Source organism: Cephus cinctus, unplaced genomic scaffold, assembly GCF_000341935.2.
Source record: "Cephus cinctus unplaced genomic scaffold, Ccin1 Ccin1_scaffold0642, whole genome shotgun sequence".
NCBI classification, from domain to species: Eukaryota; Metazoa; Arthropoda; class Insecta; order Hymenoptera; family Cephidae; genus Cephus; species Cephus cinctus.
In genome coordinates, this window is record NW_014333281.1 from 51271 (window position 1) to 71023 (window position 19753).

A 19753-nucleotide genomic window follows, 5' to 3' on the forward strand; every position below is an offset into this window, starting at 1 on the left:
TCAACCCTTGACATGCAAAATATTTGATATTTCATTTCGAATCACGCGAACTTTACACCACAAAATATCCGAATAACATATGACATACATAATATATATCTGCAATGTCCATCCGCCGGATGTCTTTTTCAGACGTTCTTAAGTTCGACAAAATATGGCATATGTAGTTAGAATGTCGTTTTGATTTCGGTATTTATTTTGTTTATCATTATGAATGCAAGAAAGTATATAAGCTCGACACATTCCCAATTGTAAATCTATTAACCTGTTCTATTTAAATCAGCAATGCTTTTGCTATTGGTTGGTTTTATTGAACTGGACCATTTATCACGAACTTGGACCTATTGATGCCCCTTTGTTACGTACACGGGATTTAAAATTAGATAGGAAATTTATGCATTCTAATTCTTAAATCTTACATGTCATTGGTTATTTGTCTCTGGAGTGTTAAGAGGACCGTCAACTCAAAAATAACAAAGATTCTTGAACAATGAGATTTCTTTATTTTGTTTATCAAGCCTGAACTTTTACCCTTTCAGTTAGTAAATGATTAAACTTCATTTACTTGACACTTTATTTCCCACGTTTTCTCCTAATATAAAAAAAGTGACCAAGGTTCCGATTATTTTTCTTGAACATTTTTCCAAACATTATAGAATGTGTGTATTGTTAGAATGTGTGTCTTGTTTAAAAGAAATATGTACTTAAACATTAAAACTATTGTGAAAATTTGAGCCTTCGTCAGATTAAAGAATTTTTAATATTATTACTCGAAAATAAATTGAAGTATGAAATTTGATCGATACATCTGTTAAGGTATTACTGCGGACCGAAAAGGTATATGCATCGGGCACGGTCTCACAGTGGATGTAGTAGTGTATACGTATATACACCGAATACAGTCTCAAACGTAATGTTGCCGTAACGCTCTTTTGTCAGCCGTCGTACGAGAGATTTCGTAATAAATATCGAACTTCTTTCATGCCTATCAATAAATCCTATGAGTAAAAAGTTCTGACTAAAAATCTAAAACATTCCTAATTTTTTCCTTTGCCACATACTAGTTTTTCATCGGAATTACACGGACGAGTCAAATGCAATAAAAAAAACCATGCGCGTTTTATTGGCCAGGTATAGGGAATACGTGTTACGAGTCCTGATTTTAACTCGGAAATACTCGGAAATGGATGAGTGAATCGTGTTGAAAATTTGTAGAGAGATGTACTGCTGTACAAATTAGACGTAAAACCAATTTCAGCTCGATTACGCGGTTTTGAGTTTACCGTAGTAATACCTTAAGCTGGCAATGAAGATGCTATAAAAAATTCGATTGGAGAATATTGAAACTGTGGTACCTAAATTGAGTTTTATATATACATATACAATTATACATATATATGTTGTGACGAAAATTCTTATAGAAAGTTGATTACCCGAGCCGTTCGTAGCAAAACAGTTGATTTTCCGTCGACAAATAATAAACCTCTATCCCCCTGGAATACGATACCGAAAAAGACCGATTGGGCACCAGATGCACTTTTGCGTCACGAAACAAAATCTGCAAAATAATTCCAGAAGGGACGGAGAGAGTGCCACCTACCAGCACAGATAATTCGCGAGATGGCAGAGAGGCTGGGATCACCTAGGTGTTGATAAGGGAATTGACTAGGAGAATGAGAACCTCGGAATAGAAAACAATAACAGGTATTCTTTTATTTAGGACGATTGAGAATTTCAACAATTAACAAATAACAATTTCGAAACAAGTCAAATAAATGAGGTTGATAACAATTTAGGCAAATCAAACGAAATACAAAGTAATTCTTTTGCAAAACTTTCGTCTACGATACGTGAACTCCCGTGAAGCGGGACACACGCGACGATACGTGAAGTCTCGAGTAGCGAGACAAACACGACACATTGTATGCGTCCTCGAGAAGCGAAAACTCGCGGATTCTTTCTGTTAGGTCTCTAGGGTCAGGAGACTTTTGTGCTAAGAAAATATTACAAAATCAAGAAATAATAGTTTACTAAAGACATATAGGCGATGCACGGAATCTTTTCCATGTTAGCGATACAGAGATTATCCATAGGCGGAGACCCTGGGAAAAACGCGAATGCGAAAACAATAGGAAAGTTAGCTGTATGGAAAAGATTTCGTGACTCGTTACAAGATTCTTACCGGTATTATTCAAAACTACTGACGATATAAAATTCGCACCCGACCACGATGGTAACTCAAACAATAATGTCGTACACGCAAAGTTCACTGTAGGGCTGGGACGCGCGTCCCCACTAACAATCAAAAGTAATGCCCTTAATTAGCCAATAAGATCCTCGAGAGGATTTAAAATACTATTATTATTACGCCGTTACAAAAGTCATGCCATTGGAACTATTCCTCAATTATACACACGAAATAATGCTAGAGTGACATTTGTGGCTCAATCGTCTTACCCCCTACGAGACGGACTTCGACAATATTCATTAGTTGTTGGAGCCTTCCACTAAGTAACGATACACAATACTCGAAAGGACGGCGTAAAATAAAAATTCCATTCGCGGACTAAACGCAACACTTTGACATCCTGGTCGTAAGTTCGCTAGTCACGCGGAACATAGTCACAGCTTCGCGGCCGTAGCTCGGGGTGTCCAGAGGCCTCTGGCGGCGATGAGATTTCAGCTCTGTCCTCCACGATAGTGGCTAAGATTCTGATGAGTTCGATAGGTCTGGCCGTTTCTGCCTCGTTTGGCAAGTCAGTGACGATGGCTCTACTCTGGGGCTCGCTGATGATCCAGCACAAGGAGTCTCGCGGAACTCGAAACTTCCTCGTCTTCGGTACTAGTCCTAATACTAGGAACTGTCGATACCGGCGATACAAAACGATAGGTGAGGTGGAGTCCATGGCGCTGTCCTTTTGGGGTGACTTTTCGTCTTCTTTGTCGGGTAATGTCCCTTATAGGGTGGAGTCGTCAGGTCGACATGACAGCTTTCCACGTTCCTCGGTGTAAAATCTGCTTATCCTCCTTGGTTGGCTTTTAGGTGTCCGAATGGCTCGGTTCCGGTGATATGGTCGTGACGTATGAAATATTTGTATAAGAAAATATTAACTTAATGTTCCCTAATGCTGATCCTGGAGTTCCTGGCCGGTTGCGTAATATTTTATTGGAAAAAGGGACATAAATGCGTCCCGAAATTGAAAAACGGAAGTCACCAATACAGGACATTTGCGACGTCCACCAATAACGTCACAATGTAAATAAATTATATATACATATATTATATATTAATTATGTAAGTATGTATATAAGATTCGCAACTGTTTTTTGCAATAAAAATTAATTTTTATTAAAATTGTTAATACTTCCCGACACATTTTTTTACTAAGTAGGCTAGGTAGCGAATATACGCACACATTAAATTTGAATCAACCCTTAATATGGACACTGGTGCGAATTCGCACTGAAGGAATTTTTCATCTCTCTGAATGAATGGAATGCCGGGGTTAAAAGGCCTCTTACCCTAAATACGTTCAGACCCTTGTGACGAAAGCCGCGTGGTGACTGGCAACAGTTGTATCGTAAAATCCAAATAAGACACTCGAAAATTTATTTGTCATACGTATCTACAATCGCGTGAGAATTATTATTTTTATGATTAACAAAATCGACTACTTTTATCTTCAAATCCGACTACTCTCCGTCAAAATCCATTTCGAAACTTTTGATTCCGTTCATTACAACAAGAATAACAAATCAAGAAAAAAGACTTGAGTATCAAGTATTTTATAACTAAATATTATTTTATATTATTATCCGTCCCATTTTCGTATTACCTGATCAAATACATGTATTACTGTTCAGAATTCATTAATCTCGGGAAATGCCAAATCGCACCGATGTGCTCTTTGAAAGTGCACAACCGAGGTGTACTATTTAAAGGTTAATAAATATGGATTTCAGCCATTTGGGATGATGGTCCCCAAAAAAGATATGCTGAAACTTTTGAAAAATTATGATTTTCATATTCTTTTAGCGCGAATTTTTTCGAATATTTTAAGCTTAGGAAGAAGAAAATATTCAGAAAATCACAGAGTTATAACATTTTTAACAAAACCGTGCACGGCGGAACTCAGGTCATCTTTTCAGAGCAGGTAGACTAAAGGTTCTCTCCTACCTGGACCTTTATGCTTATCGTCAGCTGTCCCTTGGAAAACTTACTCTTGACCTTGGAAGGATCCTTTTGTTATATTTTTAGGGTATTACACTTGCTTAAACATTTTCCAAAGTCCATTGTGTTGCGCATGCGAGTCAGTACAAGATGATCTTTTGAGCAGTACGCTTCCATCACTATGCGTCCGAAGAAACTGTGAAGAAAATACCAAATTCCATTAGATCGGAAAGATACTCATACGAATTCTCAGTGGCTAGACTGTACAGGGAGAAAAAGAAAATTCTCAGGAAATCGATTCCCTTCGGAACATGAAGAAACCAGCACAAGTACATTAGTACGAATTCTTCGAAATCGATATACTACCGTTGATTTATTTAACCCTTTTCATAGCTGTGGGATAGTGAATGTCATCGTAGCATTTTTTGCAATAAGTCAGTAAGTTAATTACAAGTCTTATGGTGGCAATGGAAAATTTGTAGAATTCCGTTTTCGTATTCTTAGCTTCAAAATCACGATAAAGTGTGACAACTACGAGCGAAAAATCATAAACTCACATTTACTGATCGCAAACCGAGCATCTGAAAAAAATAGAAAATTTATTTTTACGATGCAACTGTTAAGAATGGGATATTACGACATATAGAAAATGAACCCAGATTTCCGAAACTATTTTGTTTTTTGGATTTTTTAAATTTGAAGGCAGAATTATGAATAAAACTTGTACTGAAAGTGAAACTTGTACTATTTATATTCAAGATAAGAAAATTTTGAACCTCGGCCTGTTTTTTTAGACACAGGTAACTGGTTAATATTTGCAGTAATAGTAATAACACTTTTTTGAATTTAATGACACTACATTAACAATGTTGATGGATACCGATAAACGTTACTGGTATCGCCGTATTATTATTTTATTCATAAGTTATTGCTATACCCAAACACTGTTTTGTGAAGTGCTAATGTAATGGTGTTATTCCGATTTTTATTTGACAATATCGTCGTCTTCATATAAAAATGACACCGGCGTGGGGTTTAAAATTGAAATTGATCACTGATTGAAGGGATAGCTTACTCTTAAAATTTATAAGAAATTGATTTTTGTTTTTCTCTATTTTCCGATAATTTTAAGCCTAACCCGATAAAAAAATTATAAAAATTGACGAAATAGCAACCAAAAATGTGAGATAGTACAGGTATTTGGAGCACGTCAATCATGTCACTCAAAAAGTATTTAGAGACAGCCCTTTTTTCCAGACAGCAATAAGATTTGCTTATGAAAAATTGAGCGAAGAGCAGATCAGCATCGGAAGACGTACGAAATCCACGTAAACAATGCCGATCACTATGTTTTAATGATGACAAAATAGAGCAGAATTGAATTAAGAAGTAAAGCATATCAGGATTTAAATGAGTCCAAGTTGTATTGTATGAAGCTGGCATCGACTGAACTTTTCACAAGCTAGATTTTTCAAGTCGATGAACGTGCATCTCAAAAATCGCTCCAACGATTTTCATGATAACTGAAACAAGGTTACACAATAATATTCTATATAAAATGTTGAAAGTTGATTTACAAAAAATCGTAAATAAAAAGTAAACAAGACATTTGTAAAAAGAAAAAGTGAAACAAAATATTTTTTCAAAATTATGCTTCCAGCACTCTTTACAGAATGTTTTACAGATTGTAACACCATTTTTCTTTTTTCTGTTAGATGAATCATCTACTCAGAACCGTGCACTATGGAATTATCAAAACGAACACGCGAAAAACTCACCATCTGGAAGTAAACATGACATAAAGACTCACACTGGGTGCCTGAGAATCCTCAGTCGCATATGATCAGAGATTTTAATCAATCGGGAAGGATTAGATTGATCTTGTTGATAAATCAATCTTCGAAGATTCCCAGGTAGTCATTTTTTCGATGATACGAAAAAGCCATCCGAATGTGTTATATGTCCGCCGAAAAGGCATCTTAAAAATATTCAACGTTAGTTAAAAATTAACTTTCGGACATGGATTAGTTTACAGATAACTTTTTAGCGGACATATGTAACCCATTCGGCTGGCTTTTTCGTTACAACGATATAATTGTTACCTGGGTTAATTCAAAAAATTGATTCTCCAAATAATCAATATTAAACCGGCATTCCTACATCCGATTCATAGGATGTTAAACTAAATTATGGCAGAATCTCGATCTGAAAATGTCGTCTGTTCGTTCGGGTGTCAAGTTCGAATATGGCTTTGTGCACATTTAGCCGTTAATAGACCTATCAAGGTTCTAATACCTTCACCATATCTTTGACGGAGAAGTCTGACAAGACGGAATAACTCTGGATAATCGAAGTCTCCATTGGCTTGATTGTTTTTCCATAAAATCACTGAAAAATATGTTAAAATAGAAAGATATAATACATTTGAGTTCAAAACCATATACATGCAAACTTTCTAACAAAACTTTTATGCAAAACGACGTGATATGGTAAGGACTTAATTGTTTTCAACTTAAAAAAAAAACACATTTTACTCGTGGACCGGCTATGCCTAATATTTCTTAGAAATATTTAGGATTGATCATTTCCTTCTTTAGATCAGTAACAGCTAAACCGAAATAAGATGGCCGTGTAAGCGTAGACAGTTAAACATAAACAAACTGTAATTGTGCACAGCCATGACGGTATAGACTGCAACCTCGCAATAATAATTTATCTTTCCAAAGGGGAAACACTTTTAACTTTTTAAATTTTTTGTTTTACTGATCGTGTAGTTGCCGTAGGGGGTGATGGGGGCTAATTAAAAGATGTGGTAAGTAATCATTTTTCTGGAATATTAAAAACAAATTTTACCGATAAGTTAGCCGGGCATATTTTGTTTATTAACCGATTTTATTCGATATTGACGCAGTACTCGACGAGTAAATAGAATAGTAAAATAAAACGTGACTTTATTTAACAAGGTGCTAAGACAACAGTGACAGCGTATTTTTGGAAAATTGAATAACGTTGTCAAGAACAAAGTATACTCCGAGCAGAACGTTTATAGAACATTCGTTCGCATGTTACCTCCAATGAGTTGTTCTCTCCAATATTCGATAAGGGGGTAAATCGATGCGAAATCGTTTGGCGGTTACGAATATCTTAGTTAAAATTTTTGGTAGTCATTAATTCTGCCAAAAACCTAAACAAACTGTAAGCACAAAACTGGTGGGAGTAGTAAAAAGTAAAGTAAAACAAAAAATTTAAAAAGTTAAAAGTGTTTCCCCTTTGGAAAGATAAATTATTATTGCGAGGTTGCAGTCTATACCGTCATGGCTGTGCACAATTACAGTTTGTTTATGTTTAACTGTCTACGCTTACACGGCCATCTTATTTCGGTTTAGCTGTTACTGATCTAAAGAAGGAAATGATCAATCCTAAATATGATTATCATGATGGCAATGAATTGGCCGGACAAATATTAATTTTTTAATGGGGGATACTCGTGTAAAACGCTGTTTTTTCAAGAATTTTTTACAAGAAAACGAGAACATTTATTTAATCACAGTAAAGTACATAATAATATTGACGTTGAAATCTACAAGAAAAAATTTTTTATTGTTGAAAAAAAGAAAATGACGGCGCTGTAGCTGTTTAAACTTGGCTCCTACGATTTGTGCCGGGGAACGCCCAGGTTCTTGTAGTTGAGTAAAATTAATAAACTAAAATTTTCTGATTAAAATAAATTCTTCCGCTCAGCATGAACCTAAATATAGCAAAAAAAAATGAAAAATTGTGGACGTTTCGAAAAAAGTTACCTATTTTTTTTATAAATAAATTGTGAAAAAGCATATATATGTATAATTGTTATTTTATAGATTTTTTAGGTTAATGCTAAAGCGTTAATATTGCTAATGCCTTAGCATTGCTAATACTAATGCGTTAAAAAATATCTGTGCCAAATTTCAAGTAAATCGGCCTATTACTTTTTGAGTTACATTCTCCGGCGCGGAAAAACTTACGTTTTGAGAAAATTGCGTTTAAAGTTTTTGGACTTACCTGCTTTCGCTTTTGTATGTACCTAAGTTCGTTCAGCGCGTATTAAGCGCATCACTTTGATGACTTCTCAAAGACCTTTAGAATTCTTTTTTGGGTTTAAAACTTCGGGAATACATTCTTCAGAAGGTAAATCAATTTTTTAGGCAATAATTAAAAAAATGCAAAAAACAATTTTACACGAGTCTCCCCCCTTAAATAAGAACATTCCGTGAGATCTTAATCGACGTAGAACCGTTTGGTGGTTACAAATAGACTGGTTAAATTGTTTGATGATTATTAGTTCTGCCCAAAACTTTGAAAGAATATTAGGGCAATACAAGTGAGGATTGATCAGACAATGGCGTCGAGTTTACCGGACAAATTTGTATTTTATGAGTAGTACGAAAATTCTATGATGTCTTGATCGAAGCATAATTGTTTGGCAATGATTGGTGGTGTAACTGAAAAACGTTGCTGATTAATTGTTTCGGCTTGCAACATTGACTACGTTTATTTTGTTTTTAAATCTTACATGTGATTGGTTCATCCTCTCTAAAACCCCGCAAGTGTAAATTTAATTATTAAAAAATTTGTGTGCGTTAACCTCACCCAGGGACGAGAGCTCTGATTGGCCGAACAATGGATACAGGGGCAAGCAAGTGTCAGTTAGGTCCCAGTCACACTCATCAAACGCGCGTTTGAACCACTGAACTATATTCATAGAATGCGCACACAGTAGTAAAAGCGCGAGTCGAGAGAGATAGCATTCTTATAGTGGGATACATCTTTTTCTAAGCGTTTTAGTAATTGAGGTTTCTAGTCTTGGCGTCTCGTTTCCATAGATACCGTACAATCAGAAGCGTACATACTACCTGACCATCTATAATCTGGCACATCTCCTCATTGGAGGAGTCAGCCATAAGGAAAGGAAGGAAAGGACCACCTATAATCTCTGCATATGGCTTGACAAACAGAGTTGAGTCGAACGGTAGTGCGATGGAAACGCCAAACTCAATTTTAGACCTAACCCTACGAATGATGCCAGGTTGGGCGAAATCAGGTTTGGTGGAAACGTGCATCTGGAGTCACCTCCGCAAAGTTAGCCGGGCAACTTCGACTTATTGAATTTCTGTACTTGCACATCGATTGTCATTTGTTATTGATTGTTAGACTAATTAAAACATTTGTTAGATAATAGTTTTTTTGCAATAACGAAAATAAATTTTAGTGTTAAGTTAGCCGAAAAATATTGATTTCGGCACAGTTTTTGTTTCGAAACGGGTGCATTCGATGTGGAATCGTTTGTTAGTCCCAAATAAACTAATTAAAACATTTGTTAGATGACGATTTCGCTTAAAATAGCGAAAAACCATCTACCGTCTGGCTGGCCGGGGTGGGGGTAAGGCATGGAATATGCGATATGAAGATAGCCGGAAATATAATTATTCTTCACAGTTTTCGTTTCGAAACAGTTGCAATCGATGTGGAATCGTTTGTTAGTCCCGAATAAACTAATAAAAACATTTGTTAGGTTAGGTTAGGTTAGGTTAGATTAGCTAAGAATTCCAATGCTGTCACACCCCAAGCTATTATTATTTTTTTTTTAAAAAAAAACATTAGCTTGCAGTTTTGACCTCTTAATTATATTTCCGGCCATCTTCACATCGCATATTCCATACCTTACCCCAACTCCCGGTCAGCCAGACGGCAGACGGTTTTTCGCTATTTTAGGTGAAACCGTGATATAACAAATGTTTTTATTTGTATATTTGGGACTAACAAACGATTCCACATCGAATGCACCCGTTTCGAAACAAAAACTGTGAAAAAATCAATATTTTTCGGCTAACTTAACACTAAAATTTATTTTCGTTATTGCAAAAAAAAACTATTATCTAACAAATGTTTTAATTAGTCTAACAATTAATAACAAATGACTAACAATCGATGTGCAAGTACAGAAATTCGATAAGTCGAAGTTGCCCGGCTAACTTTACGGAGGTTCTGGGGTCGAACTGGAGTTGTAAGCGGTGCTGCCAACTATGTAGTACAAACAGTTTGAAATGTTTTAAAAGATTCTACTGGATCCCACATGCGGATCTTGTGGATTTATAACGTTAGTTGAAAAGATGAATGAAGAAGATGCAAATAAATATATTCAACCAAAGAAGAGAAACATTTGTGAAGTGCATGAAACAATGTGTTGTTGGTATAGCTGATATTTCAACTCACTCCCATCAACTCTACTTGAACTCTGCCTAGCGGTGGAAACGGCTGAAGGTAGAAAAACTGGCCTCTATTTCAGCTCTATTTGAGCTTGACTCTGTGTCTGTCGCAGAGTTGAAACAGAGTTAACCAATCAAGTTAGCTTATTCCGCTTAAATCTCGTTTTTAATTGGTTAACTCTATTTCAACACTGCACGGTGGAAACTAAGCCTATGTTTCCATCATGCAGGGTTGAAATAGAGTTAACCAATCAAGTTAGCTTGTTCCGCTCAAATCTTGTTTTTAATTGGTTAATTCTATTTCAACCCTGCACGTGGAAACTATCGTTGTCGTCCAAGACGTCACCGGGTGTTTTCCATTTACATGACTTTTGTTTCGACTTGTGTCAACTTGTGCCAATAAATGGAAAGCACCCACCAAAATCGTAGAGACTTAGTAAACGCTCGGTTTTAAAAACGATTTTCTCCTTCTTGATTGGAGAATCCAATGGAATTAGGTAAATAGACAATTGAAGATCTTATTGCTTATTTCTTCCGTGTTACGTATTCCATTGCATCATGCATTGCATTATAGAATGGCCATAATATTTTTGAGGTATGATATACTCACAAAAATGGTGAAATCGTGTTATATTAAGTCGTGTAACTAAGAGTGGCGACTCAACAGCACCATTTCCTTTCACAGGTAATTTGCGTTATAATATTATACAGAAAATAGTCGCACTTTGTTGTGATCGAACAAGTTATCTATTTATGATACTTTCAACTTATGCTTCTAAACGTATATTTCTTACTTTACCACTTATTTACGGACGTTACGTTGTTTACGTAGCCGCCGAAATTCATTTAATTGTACCGCGTCAAAAAAATTACGAAAATTCCTGGTTCGGGACGTCGGACGTCTTTATACGGCCCTGAAAAAACAAAAGGTCATCCACTATATCAGCCATCTCTCTCGGCCTGCACTTTCCTACTGTGTGCGCGCTCCATGTTGGGTATAGCTCATGCTGCTCAGTGTTAATAATACATCCTTGATACACAATACACTAAAAAATAAGAAAAGCAATCTGTTTATGGTATTGAACACCTGCTCATTACATCTGCGTGTCGTTTATGTATGTATACTTAATTAATATCTCAAATAATGCAGTAATGGATATATTTTTGTAGCATATATTTTTTTAATATTAATTACATAAATTCGAGAGTATTGAGAGAGAATCCTCATTACTCTTCACATTAAGTATGATTGTATATGATAAATAGTAATTTTCAAAAGAAAACGTAAATGTATTATAGATTTGTATGATGTAATGTCTTTATCGTATTCCAATTCATGTAACATACTTTAATATTTCTTATGCACATTTATCTTTGGATTACAAATATTAGATTTGTTTAGGCCTAATTCCACAAACACAGTTTATTATTTAAACGTTTTTAATCTATAAATGCAAATGTCTGATTGGTTAATAGAAAGTTAAATTGAGTTTTAACAATAGACCATATTTGTGGAACTAGGTCCTATGGCCAGTTTTTTCACCTTCAATTAAAATTTAACCTGCAGACAAAACGCTAAAACATGAAAATTATTGGTTAGGTGAGGATTTATCTACATGTTAAATTTTTACGAAAGATGAAGAAACTGGCCATTAATGTTTTACTTAGAGTAAAACTATTACCATATATTTTAATATTACCATGGAAGGTATGTGTAATGGTGTAACTTATTTGAAACTGGAGAGTTTACTTATTTTAGCTCTGAAACACAATGGCTTGCCATAAAATATAAGACATAGGATATTCTTTTAAGTTTTTCAATTCGTGTGGTTTTTCTTTTTTTATAATACTGACTTGTTGCTTATTATAAGGGGTTTAACACGTTGGCTGCAATGACAAATTTCTTACGACGTAATTTATATGGACCCACAGCAATCAACATATTTATTAATTTCAAGCAATTGTTTTTTTTTAATGAAAATGGAAAGTGAACATGGCAAGTAAAGAACGAAAGTGTAGTCTGACTTGTATTCTATTTGTTGTTAATTTCTGTTGTCATGGATACATTTGGTTTTCCCTAAGACTTGGTTTTATTTATATCAGTTAAAATTTAACTTATTGTTAGTTAAGTGTCTCAATGCAGATATAAGATTGATCAATGTTGCACTGAAATCTCAGTTTGTTTTTTACTAATATCGATGAAATAAATTCTAAATCTGTCTATTTCAAATAAAAATTAATATATTATTCTTTATTTTGTTGTAACACTTTTCCACCTATTTGATAATCGTAATATGGATGTAATCTCATGGATGTAAATGGTCAATGCTGTTTTATTACATTTGAAAATTTCACTGCATTGTTTTTCCTTCAAGTAGAAGAATATATGCCCATGAAATTTATGAGACATGCCTTAATATATGCTCCCTTCAATCTTCATCCTTTAAAAAAAGAAATTAGGTAAAATGCATATATTCACACAAATGAATACAGTATTCTTATTTATTTCAATTCTAGAGATACAGAGGATTTAATACTGTCATAAAAACTTGTACTATAATGGGTTCTTCTGAAGAATGGGATGTTGAACAGCATAAAATGGAACATGAATGTGATGAACATTGGGAACTTAGACGAAAATTTCTGCTTGCACATCGTGACAAATTTACGGAAGAAGAATTACTCTGTCTAGCACAAGTGTTTACTAATGTGGAATTCCTAGGCTGTCGGTAAGATATTTTTAAATATTTACAAGACGAGAAGCATTCATAATGTGTTACGTTTTTATCGAAGTTGAGCCATCATGTTAGAACTAAAGAATAGTACTACAGTACAAGAATATGGTATATTCTTGAAAAATCTAATTTATTTCATAAGAGTTTACAGCGAAATAATATTATAATGCCATTGAAAATAGATACTATTAAATTATATTCGTATGTCATATACTAATTACAAAGTAACGTACATTATATGGTAATACTGATATATTATTAATGCAATAAGATTCGTATGTCTAAAACATATATGCACTTTGTTAGCTTCACATTCTCAATAGAGTTGTAGTGCGCTTATCGGAAATGTCAAATTCACAGTGGTATTCTGTATCATCTATTTGAGATTACACTAGGTGTGTAATTACAATAATTTGTGAAGATTGTTTTCTTTAAATTGTAATTTTTATTTTCTAAAGTTTCTATGTTTAATATTTGAATAATCAATCTTAAATGTTTACAAAATAAGATTATTATAAAATATGTAACCCTTTCCTACACTCTATGTAAAGTAGGCTAACCCTCTATATCCCTCAGGCACTGACAATGTCTGACCTATAGACCACTGCGCGTAAAAGATGAAGTATAAAGTGTTAATACTACTTGATTTGAATTGTAATATTTTTCCAAGCTTACTTTTAGTGAAATCATTATTACTTTTATCTTCAGTTATCCAGAAGAAACAATGCAGATGATAGCGGAATTATCTCAAGATGTGGCAAAGGACTACAGAGAAAAGCAAAAGACAAAGTTACAAAGAACATTTGTCAAAGCTTCGGATGCTGCCAGTGCAAAGGTCAAAGGTAGATCTAAAAATTGTGAGTTTATGCTAAATAGAGCAATGGTGATAAAATTATGTTTAAAATTTACTAGGAAACTGTACTTCTATTTAAATTATTTTTATTGGTTTTTAATTGTAGGATTTAATAAATATTCAGGCAGTTCAGGAAGTACAACAAATTCAAGTATAAAAGATTGTATCTCCTCATCTAAAAAATGTCGACGGACATCCCTTACGACACAGCCTATTAAAAAAATGAAATGGAATTCTGGTAAATTTGGAAACATCGTATTGGTGGAACATGGAGACAGTGCACCTCAAAGTATTATTATGAATGCTGTTACTGCAAGTGGAAGTAATCTAGAGTGGAAGTATGATAAAAGCGAAAGTGGGTGGTTAGTAGTTATTACATTTCTTTGTACATTCTGAATTTATTATAAATATGAATGTATATCTGATCTTAAATAGGGTACTGAAATTTTTGATTTTCACAAGGCATTTCGTGAATAGTTATCTTAGATAATAATCGCTTGTATAACAGTCCATCGTACACATGCGAATTTATATGTATTATACCAGGACAGATTATAGTCCTATTTAAGGCAAATGTCTGCTATATAATGATTTGGTTCAAGATATCGTAAATTATATAGTAATGATAATGCATGGGTAATTTTAAACGGCAATAGACATATGATCACATTTGTTTGTGTATCTGTCACCATCGTTCTGATTATCCTATTGGTATGTTGTTCATTGTCTGTACTTTATTCCAATTTAGACGATGGCTTATGAAATTTGTAAATCTGAATACTTGAAGGATAAATACATTTGTGCTTGCAGGTTTATATAAATAGTAGCGTATTTTTCATTTCCTTGACATGAAAATTATCATTGAGCATCTCTGTTCAATGCTTTTATAAATAATGAACTTTTAGTACATTTGAGATAATGATTTGATAATGGGTTCTTAATATATACTTGGGACGTGATTTCATTTTTGTGTTTAAGGGTCTCTTAAATTCTAAAGTATAACGAAGTTAGTTTCTGCTAGTTTTTTGGCAGATCCAAACTATTGAAGTTCGCTGGCAAGGCACACGTGTCACTGGATAAAATGTTTGTTACAAAGTATCCACGTGCATGATTTTATACAAAATATCTTTTATTTATCTATTTTAGCATAAGTATATATACATTATTTCATGGAAAACCGGATGTGATTGCTAAGGATTGCATTGCCTGCAACTGTCAAAACACACATTAAAGTCGTAAACCGACTATATACCACAGAAAAAAATAGACTCAATTATATAATATTTAAGATGCACATGACTACTATGACTATGTATGTATTGTAGTATAATATAGTCATAGGAAGTACTGTGTACTTATCGTGGATGATTCGATTTAGACTTAGCGTAGAAAAATGAATGTGCTTTTTCCACAACAATTAACATGTAAACAATTTACTCTTACTATAAATAATTTCACTTTTTTTAGCACCTGCAAAATTTACATTAACACAAAGTTTTTGTCAGAAGGATGTGGTTGCAATCAAAAAGCGGCAAAAAAAGAAGCTGCCATTGCGGGTTTGAATGAATTACGAAAGTTTCATTATACAATCAAGGTACCAAATCATTGTAGTTTATATAATATACTCAATAAGTGTTTCCCTTTTAAAGTAATAACATACTTTTAATGATTTAAGATAACGTTATTCTGTGATAACTACGTTATGCATTGACATTCAAAATATGAAAAATGCACTAGCGTTAAATTAACAAAAATTTTATTCATTTTATTGCAACTACATAGTTATGTATAAGTCTGATATGCATTTCAGTTCATTTGATTTAAATCCAAATTGAAAACAGGCTGTCTTACTATTCTCATAAACAGAAGATACCTGACTATACGTATTTATTTAGTCTATTATTATTCTGCACGCTGATTTTATAATAAATTCTAATGAATGCCTTCATAAATTGTTCCTCCCAGTGTGCTTCAGGAACAATTAATATGTGACGTTACTTTTTAAGGGGCTATCTACAATGAGACGTAACCGTAAGACGGATGACGGAACTCGTTGTCGGAAGACGGAACGTGCGTTCCACAATGAGACGTTGTTGTAAGCATTAGACGGAAGCGTTAGTCGTTGTCGTTGTCGTTTTGCCGGAGACGGGGCAGTGTTCCGACTTCGTTCCGACATGAATCCACAATGTCGTTACCGTAACGCGTATCACTTCGATTCCGCAGCTAATTAGAATACAGAATGTTTTGTGACAGTAGGCGGTGTGTTTACAAGAAAGCACGTCAAACATGAACGCCGACACTTTGGCAGTCTTTGGCTCGTATTTGATTCTGCTGGGTGCATGGAGTAATGTGTTGTTTTTGGGCTAGCCCAAAAACATCAAAACACGCCATGATTTCACATGAGTTGTACCTCCGCCGTGCACGTGAACGTTGTCGGAAGATGGAAGAGATGGGAGTTGATCATCTCTCTTACGACAGCCGACTACGACATCCGTCAAATGACTTCATTGTGGAATGCACGTTTCGTCTTCCGACAACGACTCCCGTCACTCGTCTTACGGTTACATCTCATTGTAAATATCTCTTTAAATGCACTAGGTTAAGAAAATGATGGGTCATAATAGCGAATCAACAATAAGCAGTAAAATGTTGAATACTGAATCTGTAGAAGATCATCGAATTCCTGATGATAATATTGGGATGAAACTAATGAAACTGATGGGTTGGTCGGGTGGCGGACTTGGAAAGGAACAACAAGGCATTGCTGAGCCTATCATGTAAGTACATGATTTTATTAATGTTTCGTTATCTAAATCACAAGTTTATTACCAGCCCCGATTATAATATTTAATCATATTGATATTAACATACTAACATGACGCAATATCCAAATAGATCGTTTTAATGATAATGTTTTATTATCTTCTTCTTCTTGATCCTTTTGGCTTTATGCCCTCATAGAGGGCCAAGTTCCAAGATCTTTTATTGTCCCATTACTTCGATAATACAAGAGTTATATCGTAATTTTTACTCTAATACTAAAGAGTTTTCTCAATACAATATGTTGATTGTAACCATTTTTTAAATAATTCTTCTTGTTTAATCATTTTAAAATAATTTATATGTACAGAGTACGACAACAAATAAGCAGAAAGGGGTTTGGATTGCAAGACAGCTCACCTAATATTTTGCAAACCCTTCAAAAAAAGTGTCGACAAACATTGAAAGAATATAAGGCTGGTGACATGAGAACAGATTTAGTGTTCTCGGCCGATTTTACAAATGACGAAAGAGCCGTTATACACAGGTAAATGACATCAGATTCTTCTAATCTTAGATTGTTTTATTTGTGGGTGTTTCAATATACCTTCCACGCATATCTTGCGTCTCAAAAAATATACATAATTCATTCTTTTTACAAAGTATGTATATTTTTTTTTATAACTGTACATTATAACTGCATGTGGACAAAATAAGATATCTCGTTTATATCACTACGGACTAATTAAATCGAAATAATTAAAGGTTTAGTGGTTACTCGATTATTTCTACATTATAACGCAACAATTACATGTATATGCTGCTCTTAAGTAAATTTTATATCTATGAAATGAAAGCATAGATTAAGAATTCAACTATGAGATTTTACTTAAAATTGACAACACTTAGGTTTTTTTTCTACTGAAACTTCTAGTTACGTATCTAACGGATAACCTTACTCAATACTGGAAGGTATTTTCCGCATAACGCTGTCAGGAACTTATTGGGAAGTGAAGAAACTGGCCACTAGTGCGAAAATGAAGCTTCAAGGGACCGTCGTACTTTATTTGATTTGTATAGCAGATTCATCTTCAAAGGGTGTAATACTCCTGAATAACCCTTTTATGTACATGTACCATAGACCTATAATATACAGACAGTTGTATTAAGTTTGATAATATTGCATTCATCGACTTCAACTTCGCGAAATATTTTTTTCTAATTAACGTTTGGCAGATTTTGGAAATTTAAAAATAATAGTTGATTATTATCAAAAAATTGTTGATTTATTAAAAAAATTTTTTCTCTGAACACTAGATTTACGGGGCAAAACAGTGAAAATATAAACCAGCTAAGTTGAAAAATGGAAAAACTTTTTATAAAGTTATGAAAATGTATACTGCTATTGGGACAATAATATAGTAGAACCCCATTGTTGGAAGCATCTTGGGACCGGTAAGTCCCTATAACGAGCATGCGCAGGGCTCGTCCACCGAGTATTTACACATAGCATGAACATTACGATCCCCGTACGATCATTGAAATGACGGTTGGCGTAATACAACTAACAACAATGTGCATGGTTAAACATCCCTATCGCTCGTAGTGAACATTAAGCGGTGGGGGTTAGGTGGCAAGAATCGAGTTCCCGGTAACAGAGTTCTACTGTATATGATAAATGGTTATTTGCTTTTAATCTACAGTAAATATTAATACCATTGGCATGGCAACATGATCTCTTTATGCGACAGGGTGAGAAATTATAGGGCAATAATTAAATAATCCTGTATATATGTGAAAAACAAATGTATTGCCCATTCAATTTATGGTCGTTTCATCCATAGTTTGCACAATACGGAGTTTTCGGTATAAATGCTACAGTCTTTCAAAATTCTAATAATTCTTTATATTGTAGTTTCATAAGGATACTTGACAAAATGAAACAATGAGATGTTAGTTTCTAATTTAGGAACAGCAGACAACGCTAATTCTTAATTAACAGCGCATTCGTTCATTTTCTGATTAATTCCGATAAAATTACTATGGAAAAAATATAGTCATAAGAATATGGTGCTAATGCGTTTGAGTCAAACTTTTCCACCAAATTTGAGTATTTTTCGTTTTTCATACGGCGTGAAGCTAATCACTTGATAGACCCCTTAACGTAGTATTATAATTACAGTAAGTTGTAGTATTTCCCATAAATCTTACCGCGTGTATTGTTTAATTGATTAAATATACTATGTATATTAAACAATATACTATATACTATAATAATACAATATACTATATTAAACAATATCTTAAATCAGAGAAAAACCAATATTAATATTTGAGCCGTTCAGTGCACACATCGATTAACTCCATAAAACAAAAAGTTGAGAAATGCGATGAAGTAATGTATATTGTAAATTACTTATTATTCAATGGCCAAAACAATTGTGCCGTTTAATGGTGCTAATCTTTATTATTCAGGAAAGTTATTATAAATATAAAAAGTTATGACTATACCAAGTGCTTTGACACTTAAATTTAAGATTTTTCAAAAAGCAGAGTTAATCGATGTGTGTACTGAGTGGCTCATTTATGTCTCCGTAGTTGTCAACTTTTCTATCTTTTTAAAAATAATTTTACTGTATTTTATTCTTTCAGAGTAGCAAGAGAGTTTGGATTAAAATCAAACAGTTATGGACCAAAAGATCAACGGACTCTTATTGTATCTCGCAAGATTGATCCATGGGAGCTTGTCGATGAATTGAAGACACTTGGTGGATATACCGAAAAATATGAACTCGTTAATCCGACAAATTCATAATGCGATAAATGAAGACAATATAAATAAGTGATTTTTCTCTCCTTTTCTCGATCTTAGATACCAATTAAACATTGTAAACATACAAAATTACGATTTATTTGTACATATGTCACAAGGGTGAAGTATGTGTTTGCTTTTCAATAATATTAAATCTCGAAATCCAATGTTTCAACT

General features: G+C 34.0%; 1 protein-coding gene across 8 annotated transcripts; it reads left to right on the forward strand.

The window, feature by feature from the left end:
- The first annotated feature begins 10771 nt into the window (after positions 1–10771).
- On the forward strand, positions 10772–19751 carry LOC107269404 (NF-kappa-B-repressing factor). Of its 8 annotated transcripts, XR_001538061.2 has the most exons (9): positions 11360–11531; positions 12934–13145; positions 13860–13993; positions 14111–14366; positions 15472–15598; positions 16603–16781; positions 17135–17311; positions 18082–18219; positions 19417–19751. XR_001538061.2 is itself a non-coding variant. In XM_025086692.1 (8 exons), the coding sequence occupies exons 2-8, from the start codon at positions 12976–12978 to the stop codon at positions 19577–19579; spliced, it is 1206 nt and encodes a 401-aa protein (XP_024942460.1). In that variant the 5' UTR covers positions 10772–10913; positions 12934–12975; the 3' UTR covers positions 19580–19751. The 8 variants fall into 8 exon arrangements, 7 of the variants coding, with proteins under 7 accessions (XP_024942460.1, XP_015598691.1, XP_015598688.1 ...); XM_025086692.1 differs by lacking the exons at positions 11360–11531; positions 18082–18219 and adding an exon at positions 10772–10913; XM_015743205.2 differs by lacking the exons at positions 11360–11531; positions 18082–18219 and adding an exon at positions 10957–11101.
- Positions 19752–19753: the final 2 nt, after the last annotated feature.